The sequence below is a fragment of the Bos javanicus genome, chromosome 25 (genome assembly GCF_032452875.1).
Source record: "Bos javanicus breed banteng chromosome 25, ARS-OSU_banteng_1.0, whole genome shotgun sequence".
Taxonomy (NCBI): Eukaryota; Metazoa; Chordata; class Mammalia; order Artiodactyla; family Bovidae; genus Bos; species Bos javanicus.
In genome coordinates this window covers 10,380,842-10,405,944 of record NC_083892.1, presented here as the reverse complement: position 1 = coordinate 10,405,944, position 25,103 = coordinate 10,380,842, and the positions used below count along the sequence as shown (strand labels likewise).

General features: G+C 45.1%; 1 protein-coding gene across 3 annotated transcripts in view; it reads left to right on the top strand.

Annotated features, from left to right (window-relative positions):
• Nucleotides 1-25,103, top strand: part of TXNDC11 (thioredoxin domain containing 11) — a 60,394-nt gene that overhangs the window by 33,475 nt on the left and 1,816 nt on the right. For all 3 annotated transcript variants that reach the window (XM_061402534.1, XM_061402533.1, XM_061402535.1), the window contains 6 exons: nucleotides 9,387-9,499; nucleotides 11,549-11,749; nucleotides 15,197-15,989; nucleotides 18,166-18,308; nucleotides 18,784-18,893; nucleotides 22,337-22,417. In XM_061402534.1, the coding sequence (XP_061258518.1) occupies nucleotides 9,387-9,499; nucleotides 11,549-11,749; nucleotides 15,197-15,989; nucleotides 18,166-18,308; nucleotides 18,784-18,893; nucleotides 22,337-22,417 (1,441 nt within the window). The remainder of the gene's footprint in view (nucleotides 1-9,386; nucleotides 9,500-11,548; nucleotides 11,750-15,196; nucleotides 15,990-18,165; nucleotides 18,309-18,783; nucleotides 18,894-22,336; nucleotides 22,418-25,103) is intronic.

Genomic DNA, 25,103 nt, shown 5'->3' with positions numbered 1-25,103 from the left:
TTGAAAAATTTCACTGTCTTTACTTTCTAATTGTTTTGTGGTATTTTCTACCTTTTTGAAGTTTACCTGTTTTATGAGTGTGTATGTATATGTGTTTTTGTTGTTGTGTTTTGGGGATTTTCTCTTTGGCCACGCTGTGCGGCATGTGGGATCCCAGTTCCCAGACCAGAGATGGAACCTGTGCCCCTGCAGTGGAAGCATGGATTCTTAACCTCTGGCCCGCCAGGAAGTCCCTGTCTGTGTGTGATTTGATTTTTGATCCTATTTTTTTCAGGGTTGTTGGGGGTTTTTTGGTGGGGTTTTTGTTTTTGTTTTAAGCTGAAATAAGACTCCTAGGCAAAGAACCCAAAACATTAAAATCATGAAAACCTCTCAGGGATCACCTTCTATAATAAAGTCACACACTTATAGTAAAGCCATTCGGTTCAGACAAACCCAGCTCTGCCCTCCACTTGACTGCTTGTTATGTAACATTGAGCACGATAAGTTGATGCTGAACAGAGCACTTTACCCGGAAGATCCAATCTTCACTGCCACTCTTTGAAGTAGAATGTTACCTTCTCAGTGTTAACTATCTCAGCTGAGGAGACTGAGGCTTGGAGGCCTCATTCACTGACCTCACAGACCCCAGGTCACTGTGAAGCAGAACAGTGGCTCCTCAGAGATGTCCACATTCTAACCCCAGGACCTGTGAATATATTACATTGCATGACAAGAGGAAATGGAGGTTGCATGTGGATTTAAAAGTGGAATTGAGAGGCAAAGAACAGTGTCAGAGTGATCCAGTGAGAGAAGGACTTGTCTGGCCATTGCTGGTTTTGAAGACGGAAGGGGCCACAAACCAAGGAATGCAAGTAGCCTCTGAAAGGTAGGAAAGGCAAGGACATGGATTCTCCCCTGCAACCTCTGGAAGGAACACTCCCTGCCGACACCTTGATTTTAGCCCAATGAGGCCCGTTTTAGACTGCAGCCTCCAAACTGTAAGGTATTTTTTAAAGCTACTAAATTAGTGGGTAATTTGTTACAGCAATAACAGTGACTTAATATAGTCATGTCCAGTACGTGAGGAATGTGATAGGAACCGCAACCACATCACTCCATCTGCCTCTGCTCTCCTGGGATGAGGAGGTAGTGATTCTCACCTCCAAGGCTTTGCTCATGATCCTACGTAAAATGCAGAGCCTCGCCCTAGTTAGTGTCTGTCTTTTTCAGGGCCTAGCCGAAGTCCTGTGGGAGTTGTAGATATTGCCCAGTCAGCGTGACATCTGGCGCTCTGTAGACATAGAGTGGAGATTTCCATCCACCGGCTCCTTCCTTGGAACTCCTGTTGCACTGCTTGGCTGTGTCTCCCACTTAGCAACCAACATTGTTTTCTGGTTTCTCCTGGGCGTTAGTGGCATCTTCTTACCTGTAGTCGGGGACTCGCTCTCCTGCCCAGTTGTGTCAGTGGCAGGTGTCCAGTGTGACCACGGCTTACTCTTTAGGTTCCCCACCTGCGGCGTAAGGGAGCTTTGCCCTAGTTGCCTCTAAAGGAGACTTCAGCTTGAAAATGCTCTGGCCCGTGGCCTGTTTTTTTTTTTAGACCTGGTAGCTAAGAATTGTTTTTATTTTTGTAAAGCATGATTTAAAAAAAAAAAAAATATATATATATATATGAATGACACCAATGCTAGACCGTAAGTGCAGTGTAAGAGGGGATAGAGGAGGAATTTCTAAGGAGATAATGTTTCTTTAGTGAAGTCTTTCCCTCCCTGAGGCTTTTTTTTTAAAGAGGAACTTAATTGAAATACATACAAGAGATGTATGTATTTTACATACATGATAAAAAGATGTATCATTTTAATGTTATGCTCTGACTAAATGAGAACAATGGTGTGAGGGTGTTTACAGTCGTGTTAGTGTATAGGACAGTGCCTGTTTAGCTCTATAGTTTATGTTCCCCGCAAATGATGAATTTGGAATGATGTTTTTCTTTCTCTCCTTCCTAACTCACAAGTAGAAGGAAAATCACTGCTAAGAAGTTATATGTTTACTTGGAGTTTAGCAGTATTTTGGCAAGCACCAGAACATGCATAGTGTGTCTGTGGTGCCCAAATGCCAGACTTTTTTCTACATAATTGTTTTGTGCTTAGGATTTTGGGGGAGTTGCCTGATGTCAGGATTCTGTGCTTTCATTGTCGTGGGCTGGGTTCAGTCCCTGGTTGGGGAACTGAGATCCAGTAAGCCATGCCGCACAGCCAAAAAAAAAGAAATTGACAATGTAATAAATCTCTGAGTCACATTTCTGTGGAAAAATGCCAGCCATAGCTATAGTTCATGTGCTGAAGACAAACATTTCTATACAGTTGCATTTCTTCGCAAATTTTTTTATTCTGATGAATGCATGTAGCATTGGAAGTGCATGAAGTCATCATCCGGTGGCTGATGCCGAGTCACTACAGTGGAAACCCTAAGTAACCTTGGAGGGGCTGTTGTTATCCCTGTTAATACAGTCTTGCCGTCTTCCTTTTTCTTCCTTGTCCAAAAGCTTGTAAAGAAGAGTGGGAAAGCAGAAGTTAATAAAAACGTCAGAGTAGAGAGTAAAGTGAGAATTGTTGGCGGCCTGGAAGGGACCACAATACAGGTTTTGCCTTTGGGAATGTGACCACTTCCCAGAGTAAAGAATTGAGAGAAATTTTCCCAGGGAGTAAATAACTTCTTAGCCATGTAGGTTAAAATCTACGTGACTTAATCCAGTGGTACTCGGTCAGTTTTGAAGAATATCGTGGTTTATTAGTTAGTAGTATTCTGTATCAGTCTTTTTCTCAACCTGCTGTTCCAGTTTGCCCTGAGAGCCCTGAGAGATTAGCTCACGCAGAAGCCTCCTGGAGAGCAGATGGCCTATTCAGTTCCAGCATGTCTGCTCATTCTTTCAGTGTATCCTTGGGTACCTCACTTTGTAGGACACCAAATACTGTTTAATGTAGCCCTCTGAGAGAGAATTTCAGAAGCTCGGCCATTTGTACCCAGAGTCACAAGGTCTAGAGCCCCACCTTTTCCTTTCTGAAGGAGAGAGTGGGACACATTCTTAAAGTAACCATTCTCTGCTATTTAGAGAGGTTTTCATGGAAAACATCTTTGTCTTATGTGTCCTTCCCAGATAACTGTCCATTATTAAGGATTACTGGCTGCTGGACTTATCTGAGGCTAATCTTCTTCCTGAGTTACATGAATCTTGCTTTTTCGTCATGGTCACCTCGGCATAGTTCAGTAGAACTTTAACATGAACCACAGAGATATTTTAAAATTTTCTAGTGGCTGCCTTAAAATTGAAGAAGAAATAGGTGAAATCAATTGAATAATTTATTTTATTTAACCCAGTGTACCCCAATTATTAGCATTTCAACATGTAATCAGCATAAAAACTGTTGAGATATTTTACATTTTTTAACCAAGTCTTTTATATGTAACAGCACTTTCATACAATTTACAGCTGAAAAAGTGTTTTACATACCAAACAGTTTTATATTGTTTCATTTTGTGTATTTATTTTTATTGAAATATAGTTTATTTATAATATGATATTAGTTTAAGGTTACAAACTCATCTTTTGAATGTTTCCTTGTAACTGAGTTGAGTATCACTTTCAAATTAAAAGTCAAATAAAGTAAAAAATTTAGTCCCCCAGTTGCTCATGTTTCAAGTGCTCACTAGCCACATGTGGTGAGTGGCTACCACCTAGGACCGTGCACTTAGGACCTAGGCCTCATTATCCCGGTGTCCTGGGAAAAAGCAATTATATCCTAAGATCCTGAGTCTCCTGTAGGCACCTCCTTGAGCTGATGCTTCAGTGTCCTCCTGGTAGTCTGTTAGTTGGTGAGTGTGAATTGTGTAGCTTTGCTTCTGGCAAGACTTATTACTAATTTGAAAGCAGTTAAACATCTATTAATGGAAAATCTGAAAAAATATAATAAAATTGAGTCATTTTGCTGTACACCTGAAACTCATACTAGATTATAAATCAACCATACTTCAATAAAAAGGGAAACAAAAAACCTTTTGCTAACAAAAGGAGCTAATTTTTGTTCTTTTCTGGAATGTTTGAGAATTTTAATATTTTGCCTCACTGAGGTCTTGCCTCAGAATGTATGCTGCTGCTGCTGCTAAGTCGCTTCAGTCATGTCCGACTCTGTGCGACCCCAGAGATGGCAGCCCACCAGGCTGTGCCGCCCCTGGGATTCTCCAGGCAAGAACACTGGAGTGGGTTGCCATTTCCTTCTCCAATGCATGAAAGTGAAAAGTGAAAGTGAAGTCGCTGAGTCTTGTCCGACTCTTAGCGACCCCTTGGACTGCGGCCCACCAGTCTCCTCCATCCATGGGATTTTTCCAGGCAAGAGTGCTGGAGTGGGGTGCCATTGCCTTCTCCGCAGAATGTATGCAGTTTACCTTAATACCAAACTGAAGTTTTAATGTTAAAAATTGAATTTAAAGCAGTGGTTTTAAGCAATAAAAGTAGTCTGATATTAAAACATTATGCAGTGACCAAAAACAAAACCCCCTGAAGCATACCAGAAAGATCACAAGTGAGCCAGATGAGTTTAAGTGGAAACCAGATGGCATTTCAGGTCTTTCCATTTTCGATGTGTCCTTGGTGGTTGCCAGGAGGTAAACGGTGAAGTGGTGTGTGGAAGGTCAATGAAAGCTCCACCCAGAGGGGTAAGGGAAGCAGGAGTGGAGCACTGTGAGTGACGGAAAAGAACCCCAAGCTCATGAAAGGTAGCAAGGGGTAAACCTGCAGTAAGTGCTGGAAGTAGGCAAGGCTTCATGGGTCAAAGCAAGGCTGTTTGTTCCTCAAAGCACGCAAACAGCGAAGCGCCGTGCTGTATTGTCCACTCATCCCTAGTCCCATGGGGAGCCTAGCGGTGGCTGTGTGCCCAGTAGGTTGCCATGTAGCTAAGGGAGACCAGACCAAGGACTCAGACGATAGACAAGCTATTTGTAGCAGACAGTAGACAAGCCAGTCTTCTTGCTGTGGTCATCTTGATGTCTGTGTGACCAGCTACAGAAACTGCTCAGTAACTCCTGCTTTCACCCAGATGTTCTTTCAGGATGTCATGCATGTTGCAGTAGTCTTTCTGACACCTTTCCCTGGATGGCTCATAGACTGTAGTCAGCTGGTTACCTGGCTAACAGAATTTATTAAGACTTTATTATTATTATTAATTGAATAGGATCATGCCATTGTTGGACCCACTGGTAGGGGAGGGAAGAGCATGGTTCTGAATTTGTTTTTTATTATTCAGTACATTCAGAATCCTCAGTTAAAATATTAAAGCTTCATTCATTTTGGGAGAAAATTATTCGTTTTATAATCGACAAAGACCCCTATTGTAGAAAGCCCTGGAACCCTGCCTGACAGAATGTTCTGGATATGGAGATGAGAAGTGTTATTTTCGTGTGTCATTCTTACACTGTGAACTTCGCCTGCTAATTTAAGTGCTCCTTATACACAGGAGACTGCACAGATAAACTGCTTTTTCCAGCAAGATTTCCACTATCTGAAGGAACTTTTAAAAGGTGTGATTCTTATACATTTCTGTGTGAAAAATAAAGTTTTGAAATTGTAGTATGTTTGGGCATGTTAAAATCTGCCCCGTGCAGGCGGCTGTCGATTCTTATGAATGCAGCTAAGCTGGTTTTTGAATGGCCCCTTTCAGCTTTTGAGTTAGACTGTCACTCCTGATTCGTCTGCTCCAGTAAATCATGTTGGTGACTTTGGCGGACTCTCAAATGAGTTTCCTACTGGCTGCTTCTCCTTCACCCCTCTCTCTATCGGTGGCGGTCTGCCAATATTGAGCCTACTGCTGGATGGAGGGTGGTGTGTTTTCTCCTACTAGTGCATTTCCCCTCCTGAGTCCTGCTTTTTCTTCCAGCAGCTTTGGAATCTGAAATTATATGTTATGCCATTTTTTTTTTTTTAATTTCAAATTTGAACCAGTTTTATAGCTGCAGAAATGTTGCGCGGATGGATGGATCCGGAGTTTCCTAACGCTCTACCTTCACCTAGCTCCCCCCAGTGTTAACATGATTTAACCATTTGTGGTGGTGCTTTTGTCAAAACTAAGAAATTAACATTGGTCCAGTGTGAAGGTCTGTAAACCGCAGACCTTATTTGAGTTTTGCCATTGTTTTCAGTAAAGTCTGTTTTCTATTCCAGGATTCAGTCTGGGATCCTGCATCGCAGCTAATTATTTTTTCTCCTTAGTCTCCTCCTCTGACAGTTCCTCACTCTTTTCTTACTTTCCATAACATGGACACTTTTGAAAAATACTGATTGTTTATTTTGTTGCTCAGATTGTTCCAGCTTTGGCCATTAGTGTCTTGGGTTGGTGCCTGTGTCCCTTGAACAAATTTTCCTCTTTTTATGAGCACTTCTTTCCTGACTCAACAAGATGTTTCAGGCTCATCTTGTACTGCCTTTGCCCCAGCGCTGGGATCAGCTTCTTTTCCAAGAAGCCCCGGGTTCTTTTTATTGGAGAATGACATTTAGAAACCCAGATCTGGGGCTTCTTGATACTCAGTGTCATTACTTCTAGGCCCTTTCAGCAGGTAGAGAGCTCAGACATATATGTGTTTATTCCTACGCACATGCATGCCTCTGTTCTATATCTATTATCTGTGTCTTAAGTCATAAGTTTATACTAAAAGTTGTAAGTTTATTTTAATTTCCTCTGATTCCAGTCTAACACTGCAGCGTTTACTAACTTTCCTCTCTTCATATATAACTTCTTTCTCCTTCCCCGAGAAGCCTGGCTCTCGCTGTCTTGACAGTATCCAGTCAAGATACTGTTTGCAGCTCTTCTCTGGTTCAGTTCTTTGTCCTCACCCACCACCACCCCCTCGCTGAGGTTTGCAGTGCCGTCAGGTTTATCTCGGAGGAGGCAGTGGCACCCCACTCCAGTACCCCTGCCTGAAAGTCCCAGGCATGGGGGAGCCTGGTAGGCTGCAGTCCACGGGGTTTCGAAGAGTCGGACACGACTGAGCGACTTCACTTTCACTTTTCACTTTCATGCTTTGGAGAAGGAAATGGCAACCCACTCCAGTGTTCTTGCCTGGAGAATCCCAGGGACGGGGGAGCCTGGTGGGCTGCCATCTATGGGATCGCACAGAGGCGGACACAACTGAATCGACTCAGCAGCAGCAGCAGGTTTATCTGTTAGTGCTTGTGTTCCACATTGGATCCCCACTCGGTGGCTGGTGTAATGAGTCTAGGTTTTGATCATGAAGGCTGTGAAACGTTGCTGTGGTTCTAAGTCTGGTGCTGAGAGGAAGATTAGGCTGCCTCACTCCCATTCTCTGGCTCCCATTGCCCACCGCACCCCGTGCTTTGCCATCCACCCTATATATAAGCCTTTCCTGTCATTTTGGGCTTATTCTTCTTGTGTTTCTTTGGTTCTGTGCCATTTTCAACTCATCAGGTTTATGTTAGATTGTCCAGCCTGGTGTGAGGGACACAGTCACTCTCGCCTCTTCCTCAATAGTGACTCCTCCTCTGAGAGGAAGAGGCCACCCCTGCTGGAAGGAGGGCTTGTGTAAGTAAGCTAGAAGCTTCGTGTGTTTACTTAGATATCACTTGGTAACATCAAAAGTTTTTTTTGTTGTTCTGTAAATAATGGTGCAGTGAACGTCTCTGTGCACAGGACACTTTAAGTGATTTTGACTTATTTTCATAAGACTTGAGTCAGAGCTTGCCAGGTGGCGCAGTGGTAAAGAATCCACCTGCCAGTGCAGGAGACACAAGAGACATGAGTTTGATCCCTGGGTCAGGAAGATCCCCTGGAGAAGGAAATGGCAACTCAATTCCAGTATTCTTGCCTGGAAAATTCCATGGATAGAGGAGCCTGGCAGACTACAGTCCATGGCGTCACAAAGAGTCAGACATGACTGAACGACAGTGTAGCACACAATGTTTAACTGATATTTTACTCAACACCTGCTAGTAAAGCAGAAAGAGGGTAGGAAAAAATGTACCTTTTCCTATGTCGTTTTATCCACCCTCTTTTAATACTACATGTTTTAGTCAACTTTTAATCACACAAATATTACATTAAATATACTCCTTAGGGGGAAAAAGAATGCTTCACACATAAGGATCAAGTCCCCTTTGATCTCCAACCCCCAACACAAAACAGTTTTTATTATCCTTTCAGATTCTGTGTACATTTGTAACCATATGTGCCTGTAGGAGAAAACATACTTTATAAGTGTGAGGGATTTTTCCACATAAAAGGTACACTGTGTCTTTGCTTTTTTACTCACATGTGTCTTAGAAAATCTGTTCAGGCTGTATAGATTGCCCTGCCCCACTGTTTTCAACATCTGCAGGCAATTCCTTGGTGACTGCCCTTGGGTGTAACTCTCAGGGCACATGTGTGGGCACCAAAAGGTGGATCGGGGGCTGTGGGCCGTGTCCGGGTTCCATTGTGGACAGCACAGTGGGTTGCTCTCCCAGGTGGCTGCCAGTCTGCCTTTTCCACCAGCTTTGCAGCAGAGCACTCATTTCTTTACTGGTCATCAATATCTGGTATTTCCTATGTCTCAGATCTGGGGCATTTTGAAGGTGAAAAGTGGCAATTGTGTTTTCATTTGCTTTCCTCCAAAATAGCGAGGTTAAGTGCACAGTTAGCCTCTTACGTTTCCTTTTCTGTGATTTGCCCATTTTTAACTGTTTTATTTTTCTTAGTAATTCACATGAGTTCCTTGTATATGCTAGATTGATTCATGTAACTAACATTTATTGCTCAAGAGATCAGTACACACATGCCCAGATGCTGCTGTAGATGCTGGGGTAAACAGCAATAAACAAGGTTTTAAGAGGAAGTTGGACCAAAGAAAATCTAAATAAATCAGTAGGATTATGTAAATGTTAGTAAGTGCTGTTAAAAGCTTAGAGTAAAGCTTAGAGTAAAGAGAAGGCTTGAGTCAGGAGGGAGCCTTGGTGTCCGCTTACAGACCATCCTTTCAAGTGTTTTTGCCTGGAAGCAGGTGGTCAAGGAAGCCTTCTCAGAAGGTGGGGTGGGAGCCGAGATCTGAATGATGAGAAGGAACTGGCATGGAAATGTCCAGACGGAGAGAATAGCATGTGCCTGGGCTCTCAGGTGAGGCTCGTGAGTAGGGAACAGGGACTGAAACAGCGCAGGTCCTAGTCAGAGGCAGGTACTCGGGAGGAGACATGCGATCTGTTTTAGGAGGTGGTTTCTTTGGCTCCTCCTTTTCGGTCTAGGCTAGGTGGCCAAAACGAGCTTTGCTCCGGGGAAATTTGTGTGTCAAGATTTGATCATTGGGTTTTGTGGTTGTTTTAAGGCATAGGCTTTTTCTTTTTAATAAAGGAAAATTTTCTGTTTCAGATTACCTAGGAACAGTACGATTTGGGGTTATCACAAATAAGCATCTTGCGAAACTGGTATCCTTAGTACACTCTGGAAGTGTGTATTTACATAGACATTTCAACACATCACTTGTAAGTATTTTAAAATCACGTTTCTATTAGCGCAGTGGTTCTTAACCTTGTCTAGATCACAGACTTCTTTGAGAACTGGGTGAAATCTATAGACGCTGTCTCTAGGAGAGTGCACGTGGTTTTATATGCAAACCGAGTCCCCTCAGCCCCTTCTGGAGCCTGTGCCCCAGAGCTCTTGGATTTAACAGCTAGAAATTCTGTTTATAGTCTTAGACTTTGACGCAGCCTTGTTAGCTTTCCTTCTTGGATGAAATGGCAGAATTGCTGTACTGGAGAAGTGTTCCTCTGGGACCATGTTCTCAAAAGCTAAGGTTCCATTGGGCAATATCCTCTGTTCATTTGTTGCATTTATCAAGAGTAGCAACGTGACACGCTTTTCTCCTTTAGCTGATGAGATGGACTTGGAAGTTCTTGTCAAGTCACAGTGAGAAGCTGGTGGCTTCCCGCCCCAGAGCGCCTGGGTTTTCCATTGTTGTCTTTGTTCCCTGATTTTGTTTGCTTGTTGGTGGATTGGCCCCAACTTAGCTGTTTCTGAGCTTCTGAGCTGTGTTGTGCTTAGTCCTGTGCTTCTGCTCTGTTTATTGCTACTTCCTCAGTCCCAGCGCTGAGTTTATTTTCTTCAGTGTTTTCTCTCTCCGACTTCATTGACGGCGTCAGTGACTTACAGGTCGAGTGAGGACCCGAACCCCCGTACCAGTGTGCCCAGCCTTTAAACCCATGCTCCCCTCAGCTCAGCGTACAAGGCTCTTGCCTGTGGGGGGACTGCTGAGGGGCGCCCCCTGTGGCCAGTCTCCCTGGCTTCTGCCTTTCTCTAGTAACCCAGATGGCTTTACTTCTTGCAGTTTATACTCCCAAAGTCAAATATATTCCATGTTTTCCAGATAGAATTGTTCATGAAGACAATTAACATTTTTTTCCACCTGCCACCATCCCACTCTGGGAATAAAAATCTGACGATTTTTCCTGCCGCCCGCCCATTCTCCTTGTGCCTCTGTCTTAAGTTTCTTTGGACTTCATCTGCTTCTGCTATCATTTTCCTTCATCCTTCTTTTGTAACATGCTTTACAAGCAACTTATATCATGTTTATGTATAGTAACGGGTACTGAGAAAGAAATTTAAAATAGATGGCGAAAAGAAGATAGGACTATGAGAAAGATATTGAAAAAGATACTGAATTCATGGTGTCAATTCCATAGTTTTTAAGGGTGGCTCATTGACAGAGCAGCAGAATTCCTTTCAGCAAATGAAATATTAATGGGATACCAGTATTTTTTTTTTTTTTAAGTAAAAGCAGTAGACATCTTGTTATAAGTCAGTTTAAACCTCTATTTGGGGAAGTATAAAATATCTTATTTTGTGGAACTCTCCAAGCATTTTGGGGGGGAGTTTTGTTTGAAACCCTGTAATTTACATCATTGGAATTTCAAAAATAATTTTATGTTGACATACTTTGTTAGCAAAAAAGCAAAAAAAATCTAGGCATATCTCTCCTTAATTCTGTACACATAAAGTATGATCTGTGGCCTTGTATACAAGTTCTAGGTCACTCAGGGTTTCATGCAAATGTTTGTTGAGTTCCTGCTCTGTGCCAGGTACGGGGGTGGGGAGACAGGTGAGCAAGGCGGATATAAACTTCTGTTCTAACCGAGAGTCCCCAAGGACAAGGGAAACATGATTTTCCCAAGGGTGAAATGACCCCGACTCCATCGTTTCTGTTTCCTTAGCAATCGCTTTACGCAGGAAGGTAGAGGTCACTGTTGCCAGCAGCAGGCAGGGAAACTTATTTGTTGGTAGATTAAACAAATTCATCTTTTCTGCCTAAAGGGAAAAGATGAATCACATGATCTGAAAGTCACCTCTCACAGCAGCTTCTGCTTTCCAAGCCGCTTGTGAGGAAGCGCCCCGTCTGGAGTGGCAGAGCCAGAGTGCAGCCGCCCAGGCCGCTCCGAGCCTCGTTTTCCTCACCTGTGAAGAGAGGGCTGAGGCTGGGCAGGGGTGGTGCTGCCGTCCCACCTCGCCTCTTATGTCTCTGCGTTTGTCCTTCCCAGGTCTTTCCCAGGGAGGTCATCAACTACACCGCTGAGAACATCTGTAAGTGGGCCTTAGAAAACCGAGAGACGCTCGTCCGATGGCTGTGGCCGCATGGCGGCAAGAGTCTCCTGCTGAACAACGAGCTGAAGAAAGGACCAGCCCTTTTTGTATTCATACCTTTTAATCCCTTAGCCGAGAGTCACCCTTTGATAGATGAGGTAAGAGCCACAGTGGGAAGAGGTGTCTCAGAAGCAACAGGCGAACCTCATTGGCTTCTCTCTTTCCACTATCAGAGTGGTTTCCCTTACTCGCTGAGTGGCTGCTGCATTTCATGGTATCACTCCTTCCTGTAAGTGGGCAGGAGAGCCTGTGCCTTCTTGGTTGGGACCCACCATGGCCTCTCCAGCCACGTTACTGACAGTGTCTCAGGTCTGGTTGAGGCAGAGCAGACAGGGCGGTCAAACCAGGCCTCCTTGAAGACGGACCAGGTTCCCTCTTCCTGCAGCGACTGATGTTCGGGAGAGGTGTGGAGCGGGTGGACAGCACAGGCGGGCTTTAGTGTGGCCTTGGGGGTGCCGTCATTACAGGCATTTGGCCAGGCTGGTGGCCCTGACCATGCTCAGTCCAGCAGTGGCAGGGTGACCTTGGGACCCCATGTTTTCCTGACCCTTCTGTGGCTCACAGAGCTGTTTTTGGAGCCAGTCGTCAACAGAAGCCAGCCCCTCCTGCCTGCCTCTTCTGCGTGTGTTGCCTGTCTCTGGGTGTGAGTTTATTTTATGTATGGATCGTTCGGGGGCTCTTAGAGCAATAACAATCAGCAGAGAGCGCCTGGGATTGCTCAGTTGGGTTTACTGGGGGTTTAATTTTTTCCTTCCCTCCAGGATCCCTTAATTGGCCAAAACCAATTTCAGAGAGTCCGTGAACCACTGGCCAGGCTTACCAGATGCTGCTTCTCCCGGGCCCTCTCAGGAGCCTTCCTGAGGGAACGGGAAGGCAGGACCTTTGGCAGGCCAGGCCCCTCCTGTGACTACTCTGGAGCCTCTTTGCTGACATGATTCATCCCCGCTGGGGGCCTTCTGAGTGGACGCTGCTCCTGTGGCTTAGAGGAGGGAGGAAGAGGAAGTGAAATGGATCTGCTGATTCTCTGATTAGGGAGGACTTGAAGTAATAAGACTTCATTTCTTTGGAAAATCTTCACAACACGGTTATTCTGTGAACTAAGACACTCTTACTTTTTACTAAGATGCTCTAGTCTTAAGAGTTTTTAAAGTTGTTTCTAGTAAATGTGGGGTTTTCAACCAGCCGTCCCCTGGTATCCATGGGGGTTTGGTTGCAGGACCCCCGCATATACCAAACTCCAAACATGCTCAAGTTCTGTATTGTAAAATGGCATAGCATTTACATATAACCTACGCACATTGTCCTGTATATTTTAAATCATCTCTAAGATTACTTATAATACCTGTACCTAATACTGTATAAGTGACAGTGTTAGTTGCTCAGTCGTGTCTGACTCTTTGCGACCCCTTGAACCATAGCCTGCCAGGCTCCTCTGTCCTGGGGATTTCTCAGGTAAGAATACTGGGGTGGGTTGCCATGCCCTCTTCCAGGGGATCTTTCTGACCCAGGGATCAAACCCCCATCTTGTACGTCTCAATACCATATAAATGCTATGTAAATAGTTGCCTGTGTGCAGCAAACTCAAACTTTGTTTTCTGGAATTTTTCCCCCCAAATATTTTTGATCCATGTTGTTTGAATTGCTGATACAGGATATGAAGGGCTGACTGTAGTTGAATTTTTGTGGGTTTGGTGGGGGCCTGGGGGTGGTGATCTGTCTTTGAATATAAAGTAGTACCCAGATGAGGCAAGAGGGCAGCTGGGCTCTTTATTAATCACATAGGCTTGAACTTTTCAGTATAATGTGCTGTCGGAGCCTTACCCTTTAAGAAGGGCTGAGATGTTCTTGTGTGTACATGTGTGTGTGGGAGGGGGGGACCAAAACACTGGTTTTATCATCTAAAGTAACCTTTTTTATGCCCAAGAACTGTTGGAACAATTTGTTTTTTTGTACAAACACATGTCTTAAATTAACTCTGTCCGTAAGTATCATGTGTTATAAAATATGGGTTTTCTTTTAAATTGGAAAAGTACTTACTAAATGGTTTTTACACACATGCGCACACACATGCTCCCTCTTTAATGAAACAAAATCCTGAGTGACTTAACACCCTTTAACTAACTACCCATGGCAGGATTTGACTTAAGTTAGCACAGTTCTGTTTTAGGGAGTATGAGTGCCTCTGGATTAGAATGACTTGCTTGTCTTTTGCATTAAACTGGGGTGGTGTTGGGTGGTGAAAGATCCTGAGTTTGGAAATGGAAGAGTCCTGGAATGCAACTTGAATCTAAATGGCTAGCACTGATCTCAGGGTAAAGCCGATCATCTCACCAAGAAGCGGGAGTGTGTCCATTCATTCCCCCGAGATGCTTTCGTTCACCAGGTGTTTACTGAGCCTTTGTTACGTGCCTGGCACTGGGCGAGGCTTAAGGGGACGGCAGGATAAATCAAGCCCAGTCCTGCCTGTGAGGATCCCTGAGCCTGTGGGGAAGAGGGGTGTCTCGACAGACAGTTGTGAGGCTCTCTGGGAAGGACTTCTGGGACCGTAAAAATGGGGAACCTGCCTCTCCCCCGGCTGGGGTGGGGTCACCTTTACTGGTGTAGGGTCTTGGGGAGAGTCTTGAGGTTTGCCAGATGGAGGAGGCTCTGATCAACCAGAAAGGCAGACTTGGGTCAGACTGTGTTTGGTTTTACCCTCCAGATAAGGGGAGCCACTGAATGTCGTTTGGCAGAGGAGCCTCATGCTTTGGTTGGTATTTTTAAAAATAAGGGGTGGCGGTGTGGAAGCTCAGTGGGCGGGGGAGAGAATGGCGGTCTGTGAGGAGTGAGGCCGAGTCGAGGCAGTGGCCGTAGGGATGCAAAAGGACGCTGCCCAGGTCAGTGCTGGCCTGACTGGAGGCGTGGGTGACGTGGAGGAGAAACTGAGGGCTGGCTGATGTTTCTGGTTTGACAGTGCCATTTTCCAGAGAGGCTGGTGCAGGAGCAGGAAGGCAAAATGGAGGAGTATGGTTTGGAACAGGTTGAATTCGTGGGCTCCTCTGGTGCATTAATTTATTTGGAAACATAGATGCCAGGAGATAGTTGATCTACTCGTTAGGTGCTTGGCAAGTTTTTTTAGGCTAGACTGTTATATTTAAGAGGAAGAATGAAGACTTCCTCTGGAGGAGTTTAAGGATATAAAGGAAAATGACTCAGCTGGGTGTTCAGACTTAGATTCTGTTCCTGGTTCTTCGATGACCCAGATGTGTCTTGTGGGGTGAGCCGCTTCACCCCATCACGTGATAGGCTAAGACATCTCCCTCTAAGACCCCTTCTATCTCTGAACAGGTGGTTCAGTATTTAACAGAGTGACATGATCTGAAATGTGACCCGGAACCCTCTATTAATAGCTCTAGGTGTGACAGCTTCCTGTTTATTGCTGTTTCCGGCCAGGGCTCTTCCTTCTGAATCAGACAGGATGCTCTCTAGGCCTGCAAGCCCCAGTGTCAGTCCCTTGGTTCCCTACCTCACCCCACGCCTCTCACGAGCTCCGCCCTGTGTTTCAGATCACCGAAGTGGCCTTGGAGTACAACAACTGTCACGGGGACCAGGTGGTGGAGCGGCTCCTCCAGCACCTGCGGCGAGTGGACGCCCCCGCGTTCAAGTCCCTGGCACCTGATCCCCCAGCCCGGCTCCCGGACCCGCCGCTGATAACAGCGTCACCCTGCTGCAACACGGTGGTGCTGCCACGGTGGCACTCCATCTCCAGAACCCACAATGTGTGTGAACTGTGTGTCAACCAGACGGCCGGTGGCCTCAGGCCGAGCTCGGTCAGCATGCCCCAGTGCAGCTTCTTCGAGATGGCAGCAGCTCTGGATTCTTTCTACCTCAAGGAGCAGACCTTTTATCATGTGGTATCAGACAGCATAGAATGCAGCAATTTTCTAAGTTTCTACAGCCCTTTCAGCTACTACACTGCATGTTGCAGGACCATAAACAGGGGCGTAGCGGGCTTCATTGATTCTGAACAAGGTGTCTTTGAAACCCCGCCTGTTGCATTTTCTTCCCTAGAGAAGAAGTGCGAGGTTGAGAGCCCGGGCTCTGTTCCTCACATTGAGGAGAACAGGTATCTCTTTCCTGAACTGGAGACGAGCAGCTCGAGCTTCACAGGCCTGAGCTGCAGAACCAACAAGACCCTAAACATCTACCTTCTGGACTCCAATCTGTTCTGGTTGTATGCGGAGAGGCTGGGTGCTCCGAGCGCCGCACGGGTGAAGGAGTTTGCTACAATTGTTGACGTGAAGGAAGAGTCTCACTATATCTTGGATCCAAAACAGGCTCTTATGAAGTTCACCCTAGGTACCATGGGCATTTCCTTCCCCAAGCCTAGTGCTTTGCTTAACTTTCCATAGGTGACTGTTATTTAGGGATCTCATGACAGCTGGCTCTTACTAGCTCATTTTAAGTCTTTACACTGCAGTCGTAATTTTAAAAGAAGCTAATTTTGTCTGTTAAATGAAACAGAAACTCCCTAACTCCAAATTCTGGATAAGTTGGTCACTTAGCCCTTGGGAAGAGTCCAGCATCCCAGATTGTCAGTGCCCGCCGCATTTCCAAGGTGGGAACCTGGCCACAGTGACGAACAGGGTGGTGGTGAGTGGGTCTGGTGGTAACTCCCCTGGCTGATGAACAGCCCTGGCAGGAGCTTCACAGAAAGCAGTGGAATGATAGAACCACCTGGCCCCCTTTATGTCTTGCAGGTTTAACTACATATCAGGGCTACCAGACCTAATTTGTTCTGCTGCTCCTTTTTAGCAAGTTGAGGAATACTGCTATGACCTTGGGTGCCTAGATGGTAACAAGCAAGTGTCAGACCAAATCAGCAAGACCCACTTTGGGGGCAGGGCTGGGAAGGGGGTAAATCACCATTCTGGGAAAGCACCGCGAGCTTGCCCTTAGAGCTTGGCAGCAGCAGTGACCCAGCCCACGCGTCCTGTTCCCAGGGCTTCGCTGACATCCTTGATGTGCACACAAGGAAGTGTGAATTCAAAAGCTGTATTAGTTCAGCCTCATTGGAACCATGGAGGAAAGTCTCGGTGTTTGCTAAATGGAGACAGGAGGAATGTGGTGGGGAGGGCAACCTTTCGTTTTCAAGTTTTGGAGAGCATGAAAGTAAGAAACTCAAAACTCTTATTAAATATTAGTCACTTTAGGTGCTGTCTTTTAAGTCCAGGTGAAGCTTGCTTGTTTCCTGTATTAGACACGTTTGAAAAGCCTTATGTAAATAGTGATTTATTTTTCCTACATCAAATTATATACTAAAACATGAAGCCTCCTGAATGTGTAGAGGAACCCCGTGAATAGTCACTGAAGTGCGTCCACTTTTGATATCACACCTTGCTCCTCATTCATGTTGCCTGAAGTTATATTTTGGTGTACTGAGTTTTCTTAAAATGAAACAAGCCTGTATTTTTAAAGTAAGCGTTGATTGGATCTTCCTGCCTCCTGTGCTGTTGCTCAAGCATTCAGTGAGCTCGTGATGGGCCCCCCCTGAATTTAAGGGTGATCTGAAAGACGCCATCATCTGATTTCTTTTCATCTTCTTTATCTACTCTGAAACGTCTAGTTCTGTTGTTCTCTGTCCTGTGGTTGGTGACAAAATTTGTCAAAGTCCTCATACAAAAACATCCACTGTTTTGGAGAGATGACTCTCAAGTCAGCCATTTCTGGGGCAGTTTCAGAATTCAGCCCTCATTCAAATTAGTGAACAGTTCTGGGTTTTATGTTTGAAAAAACCAACTAAGTGTCATTCAGATGTTGATGACTGATTCTCTTTAGTATTCACTCAACCTTCTTCCCTTCTTCCTTCCTCCATGGAGCCTGTCATTGTTCACTAGGACCTCAGAATGGAGAGAGAAGGGAAAAAAAATGAAACTCAGATTAGTGCTGCTTCAGATGAAACAGATGAAACAAAGGAATCTGAAAACATAGTCGTTGGTGGGGAGGGTAAAACTGCTGGTTCAAGTTAGGGTTTTGTATTATTTATGGGTCTTATTGATGCTGTTTTCCCACTAAATATAGTTGTTTATTTCGCTTAACCTTTTAATTAAAGAAGAAACTTGAGGAACTTTAGTAAAGGAAACACAAACCATAGCTCCTCACCCTCATTTGGATGAGTGTTTGAACACCTCCCACATTACAGTAGCTTGTGCAGTTACTACATCAGTAGTTAGGCTTAAAGGTCTTAGTCTTGTAGGTTGAAATCTCGATGGTGACTCATTGATGACTTACCCAGTCTCTGGTGTCTTGTGGACCAGTGTTAGAAAAAAAGAGCATTGAATTCCTAGCCCGTGCACAGTAGACCATGGAACTCTTGAGTGGTGCTTTGTTAACTAAAGTGCAACCCCCTGTCCCCTCCTGTGTGGATTTTCTTCAGTGGGCCTGTGAAGCCAGCCCACTTTTTAAAGTATAAAGTGGGCCAGCTACTCTCCTTGTACCAAGAGAAGAGCTGATCTCATTTTCTCTTTATTTTTAGAGTCTTTCATTCAAAACTTCAGCGTTCTCTACAGTCCCCTGAAAAGGCATCTTATTGGAAGTGACTCTACCCAGTTCACTTCTCAGCGTTTAATCACTGAAGTGACGACTGATACTTTCTGGGAAGTAGTCCTTCAGAAACAGGTATGGAATCGAGCGAGGCAGAAATCAAGCTATCTGTCCCTATTAAAATAATTTCCAAAGCTGCAGTCATGGGTGGAGCAGTTGGTGCTGACGTACAGAAGACTAGCCACATGACAGCCTTACTGCAGAATGTGCGTGAATTACATGGTGCTTTTGTGAGTGCAAAGCATCCTTAAAAATACATAACTGAAAACACCCACAAAAGATCAGGGACTTCCCTGGTGGTCCAGGGGCTAAGACTCTGAACTCCCGGTGCAACAGGCCTGGGTTCCATCCCTTGTCAGGGAACTGGATCCCATATGTCACAACTAAGAGACCCAGTGCAGCCAAATAAATAAATATTAAAAAAAAAATACCCAGACATCAAATTTTCACTGTTCTTTGTGCATGAGCAGCATTTATGGAATGCTTGCCAGGCTCTAAGTACAGTGAGGACCCCAGAAGCCCAGTAACAGCCAACTTCTTCTTCCCACAGGATGTGTTGCTACTTTACTACGCACAGTGGTGCGGCTTCTGTCCAGCCCTCAATCACGTCTTCATCCAGCTAGCTCGGCTCCTGCCCTCAGACACATTCACTGTGGCGAGGTAAGGAAGCCCATGCTGCCACACTCTGGGCTGGGTGCCTGTCTTTGTTCTTGCTTCCAGCTTAGCCACGTGGCTTGCAAGGGTCTGCCAGTTTTCTGTGGACTTGGATAAGACTGAGTTGATTGTCAGCTGGAAGCTATGAGCAAAACCTCATTGGCGCCAGAGTCTTCCTGGTGAATACTGAGTGTTCCTTGCGTGATGTTGAGGGTGTTTCTGTGGGAGCAGTGCTGACCTGTTTGCTTAGACAGCCCCCCAAGTGGCCAGCTTTCTGGAATATACATCACTGGGGCCTTGGCCCAGCAAAAGGGGGCCTGTCTCTGACATACTGTCAACCAGCCCTGGGACCTGGAGTGAATCTCTCCAGCAGGCCTTGTTTCCCTCCTCATTCCTAAAAGGAAGAGGAAAGATGGGCTAATACCCATGTGGTGTTCTAGTTGTGTGATTCCATGGCACTGTATGTGGGATCTTCAGTAAACAAATGAATTTTAAATCACTGTTTTGTAAAAACAATGCTCAAAGAGTTTTTGGATGAGGTAGTAGGCAGTTCGGAGGGAAAATTATTTAAATTTAAGCTATATCTTCTTTCTCCCTCCTCCCCAAGAAAACCCCTTCAGATAGGTAGAATTAAATATAAAAGATCAAATCAGAGAAAATGACAGAAAATAGAATATTGGATTTGCTGGTTACTTTGAGAGGTGGAAACTTGCCAAATAGTGAAAGAAAGATGAACAGATTTCACTAGGAAAGTGTGCAGTGAAAATACACAAAACCGACTCACAGAAGGACAGCAGCTGTGTTTGCCAGCACGTGTGTCTTTCCTTCTGTGTGTGCTGCAAATAATGACTTAGAGCCACACTGGAGGAGGCACTGTGCTGGGAGACTTTCATACATACACGATATCTGACTTAATCCTTAGGACAGTCAGTGGAACAGGCGTGATCACCAGTCCTTTTACTGAGGACGAATCTGAGACATAGAAATAGCAGTAGCTTGCCCAGAGTCAAGCAACCTGTAAATAAGGGATCAGGATTCAGAATCAGGCCTTCATACTCCAGACCCTGAGAAATTAAAGTGGTTTAAGAAAACTGCTGAGAGAAAAATGTCGTTTGTACGTATAGTGGAATATTACTCAGCCTTAAAAATTTTAGGAAGGACGTTCTGTAACATGGGTGCACCTTGAGGGTGTTCATGCTAAGTGAAATGAGACACAGAAGGACAAACGCTGTGCGCTTTCCCTGCGCGAGGCCCCTAGAGTAGTCAGAGTCATAGAGGTAGAAAGCAGAATGGTGGTTACCCAGGGGTGTGGGGAGGACCGGAGTGGTTGTCGAGTGGGGTCAGTTCCTGTTTTGCAGGATGAAAGAGCCCGAGACAGATGCTGGTAATGGTTACACAGCGTTATGAAAGCACTGTGCACTTAGAAATGGTTAAGATGGCACATTCTGTGTTATGTGTGTTTTACCACAGAGGAAGTGGGGGATGGAGGGAGAAACAGCTGAGAAGGACTGCAGTGTGAGAGAAAGGTCACAAAACAGACTTTCCACCTAAGAGGAGAGAGTGAATAAACAAGTAGGGAAATGATAATCTAGTAAGTGTAAATTAAAACAATAACAAAATGTCATTTACATTTATTAATGAATGCTCTTGAGTGGTAGAATCTTTGTTTGTTTGGTTTTGTTTGGGCCACATCATGTGGCTTCCAGGTCCTGACCAGGGATCAAACCCAGTCCCCAGGGCAATGAAAGCACAGCCCTAACCACTGGACAGCCAGGGAATTCCCATTGGTAGGATCTTGTGTTGATAAAATCAAATGAAATTGTCACAGTCAGATGTAGCTAATAGAGAAAGTAAATTGGCATAAGCTTTTTGGAAAACATTTTAGTACCATTTGTAAGAAGTCACAAAAATGGTTATATACTTTTGACCCAGTTAATTTCACTTTGGGGAATTAAGGAAATGGGACTCCCAGAGAAGCATGTGCTCATCATTGCAGTGTTATTTATATCTGACAGGAGAAAAATGGTTACATAAATTATGGTTGAGCATTTGATGGGATTTTTACCTCTTCATTAGAACAATGCACCTCATACAGTTAATTTTGAAAAGAATATAACGTGAAATACGACTGCTGCTCTTCACAGTATGTTGACATAGACACCAGAACTTGAATGAGAATGGCAGAAAGGAGGTCCTGATTAGCCCAATGGAATTCGGAGGGGATGTTTACAAATATATTTTTTGATTTTACAGTTTAGTTTTTCCTTGAAGTAAAAAATCAGGAGTAAAAGCATTTGATTATAAACCACTTGCTTAAAAAATAGGACTGATGTTCTCTGTAGCCTTTCACAGGGGGAGGCGGGAGTGCTGTTTTGTTAGTGAAGCATTTAAAACTGCTATGATTTGGTTATGTCATTTTTTTTTTTAAGCGAATTTCATCCTTCTGGACAAATGCATGGCACTGATTTCTCCCGCTCCCAATTATACATTCTGAAAACTTCTGTCAAGTTAATGATTCAGAACATTTTCATCTTTTGTATGTACTGTTTGTGGATACTGACACCTGGCCTAGCGGGCCTTCCTTGGTCTGCTTCCTCCTCCTAGGATGTTCCTTTTGCTTCAGCTGAGCAGTCCCCAGGGCGAGCGGGGAGGCCCTCCTACAGGTCCAGCTCAGTGCCGGCTGAAGAGGTGCCTCCACCTCGTTCAGCAGAAAGCAAGCGCACAGGTTGGGTGATTTAGCCCAGATGTCATTTCCTGTATTAGAAAATTAATCTAAAATCTGGTAAGAAAATACAACTTTTTTGGTCTCTGTCTAGACTTACAAAATGTAGAGTATTATCTTTCGTTCCCAGCTTTCTTACATTTTCAGAGGCTCGATGTATTTTGTGCAGTGATTTCCTTATTCCAGGGTTGATTCATGGGTTGAAGTACTTGCCCACATCCTGTCAGTTAGGTGGACTACCTGTCAGGTGTCAGTGAGACTTTTTTATTCTTTTTTGGAATTCACTTTTACTTTCAAGACATTACATTTCAGGACTTCCCTGGTGGTCCAGTGGTTTAGACTTCGCCTTCCAATGCAGGGGGTGCAGGTTTGATCCTTGGTCGGGGAGCTAGGCTCCTACATGCCTCCTGGCCAAAAAACCAAAACATGAAACAGAAGCAATATTGTAACAAATTCAATAAAAGACTTAAAAATTGTCCACATCAAAGGAACAACAAAACCCCACTACATTTCCCTCCGCGAGTCAGGTGAGCAGTTGCCTGTCCTGAAAGCCTCGGTGTTTCTCGCGTGCGCTGTGCCTGCCAGTGGTGTGCTCACTGCCAGGGGCCGGTCCGTGTGGCACACACAGCGCTCCGGGTTCTTAAGTTACTTGAGAAGATGCTTTCAGGTTCCGGGTTGGAGTTTCTTGGGCCACTCTTTTACATTTTCTGTTCTTTCCCTTTACCAGGATCGATGTATCTCAGAATGATCTTCCTTGGGAATTCATGGTTGATCGTCTTCCTACTGTCTTATTTTTTCCCTGTAACAGGTAATGCTGATTTTTTTTTTTTTTTCCCCAGTATTTGGGCAGATGGGATTCTTTTGCCGAAAATAAAATGGGTTTGAGGTAATTCACAAAAGTGAAACGTGTATCATTATATATTACTAAAATATTGAGAATAAAATGCATTGTTTGAAACGTACCACTAGGGGCCAAGGGGAAAAGGGCTTTGCTGTCAGGGTGTCAGGTGTAGTGGTTTTAATAAATGTGCCCCTCCCGGAGTGTGCTTTACACAAGCATGAATATGGCCACTGGAACTCGTGCCCCTTCTTGGCCTTATGAGCACACAGTGTGTGCTGAGATTGACAGCAAAGAGCCCCAGGTTCAAGTGGGCAAAACAGTAGCTCATGGCTGGGCTCTCGGGGACGCAGGCCCGGCTTGCTTGCTTCCGCGTGAGTCATTCATTTCTCATTGAGCCCTGCGGATGGCTTCCTCGGCTCCCTGGTGCAGGGAGGAAAGAGGCTCTCCTACCCGCTGCACCCCCACTCTAGGGCTCACAGAGCCTTCTTCCCGTGAATGTCACTTCAAGGGCTGTCACCTTGATCTCTCCACATTCATCTAAGGGCACTCCAAGGCCAGCCATCAGGGCACCCTCCCTGAGAGCCCAGGCACAGGATGGTCGTTAGGTTAGCAGAAGAACGCCAACCTGGCAGTCAGCGAACGTGGATCCGGATGTTTTGGTAGAAAGGAAATTAACTCTTGGCCTTTTAAAGCCTGACAAACCAAATGTTCTCTTTGTATAAATTCCTTTTTGTTTTTAAAAGGATGGGTCCTCAGAGACTCAGTCACATGGGTTTGACCATATCTTCTCAGGGAAAAGCACTCGCAGGATGAGTTTAGGCACGCTCTCTGCCTCACGTGTTTTATCCCCAGCGCTCGCTTTTACTATTTATTGCAGCCACTGTCGTGCTTCGTGTGTTTCTCTAAGGAGAGTGCTTCCTTCACGTGTATTGATTCATTTCCTTGGTTTTTCCTCTCTATCTCAAAGAATTTTTGCTGGTACACTTCCTGTGGTAGTAGGGTCTTTTCAGATCATGCACTAAAAACAGAGCGTGACTCACCCCATTCCACCGCTGAGCGGTGATGAGCCTTTTTCTTTCTAAGAAGCATCTCAAGTGCCACACAGTCCAGGAAGCATGGACAGTGACACAAGCAATTTCACCTTTTGTCGGACAGAGGTGAAGTTTAACGCCTCATTTTTCAAATTTCAAGCCTAGTTTGAAAAAGCGGTGAAGTCATAACCCCCATCACATGCCTTTGCAGGAAGGCGTTCCCAGCAGCTAGATGGTTTCGTGTTTGGGTTGGGCACTTTTCACTCTGAGGCCACCCAAGGGAGTCGCTCATGCCCTGCAGGAAGGGTGCTGCAGCCCTTTCTTGTTTCCCTGAATTGAAAAGTCAAGGAAGTAAATACTAAATAGAGAAGACTGTCCAGTTCTAGTTTAACAGAGAGCTTGAGAACCAAAGTCTTACTGCCCTGGAATGGAAACTTTCTTTTTTATAAAATATTTATTTATTTTTGGCTGTGCTGGGTCTTCTCTGAGGCATGAGGGTTTTCTCTAGTTGTGGCGAGCAGGGGCTACTCTCTAGTTGAAGTGTGCCGGCTTCTCGTTGCGGTGGCTTCTTCTGTGGCAGAGCCTGGGCCTCTAGGGCATGTGGGCTTGGTAGTTGGCACTCCCTGGCTCTAGAGCACAGGCTCAGTAGTTGTGGTGCTCTGGCCCGGCTGCTCCACGGCGTGTGGGATCTTCCTGGATCAGGGATCGAACCCGTGTGCCCTGCATTGGCAGGCATGTTCTTTACCACTGAGCCACCAGGGCAGCCCAGGAACAGAATTTTTTTCTTATTTTCTAAAAAGAAATGGTAATCAGAAGTGAATAAGCTCCTCACTAGCTGGTCCAAGGTGAGTATTCAGTTTACTCAGAAGGTAGATGGGCAGAGAGAGCTGACAGCTTGCAGAAGAGGACATGAAAAGGCTGACAACATGCAGTAAGACCTTCCTCACAGTCACATGCTTATCTTCCGTGAAGAGAATGTAAAAGTGCATATGCGTTTTGGTAAAATATAAATTTACACATGCACTGGGTTAAAATATGTGCAGAAGGAAAGGTATCAAGGGGTTGATGGTGATGGTTTTGCAGGAGTGAGGCTTACAAGTGGTCTGGTGAATGCCTCGTGTGCTTTTTACACCCTTTGCAAATTGCCCTCAGTGAGCACGTTGGATTTAATAACCATGAAAGTGAAACTGTAGGAGAGAGCTTGTCCTCTGCCACAGTGCCTGGGCCGCCGCCTCCTCCTGCAGGGCTACCTTCCCACTCAGGGGCATCTCAGAGCCACTCTTGTTCCACCACGTCTTCTGTGTGACCTTTCACAAGGCAGGTACTCTGGCCCGGTGCTGGGCCAGCACATTGGAAGTAGGAGGGGGTTCCTTCTAGCGTGGCCCCTGGGGAAGGACCTCGCTTCTTTAGAGGAGCAGCCTACCCTCCTCTATTATAGCCCATTGGCCAATTTGCATTTGGCCTTTTATTGCGTGCTAGATAGAGGTGCATACATGTGCTCTTGGTGAACTTCCAGAAGAGTCAGATAAACAGTGGGACCTTTACCACCACTCCTGCAAAACGATTACCATTTGGGAAGCAGCTTGTTGACGCTCTGTGTCCTTGCTGCTAAAGGAGTTTGA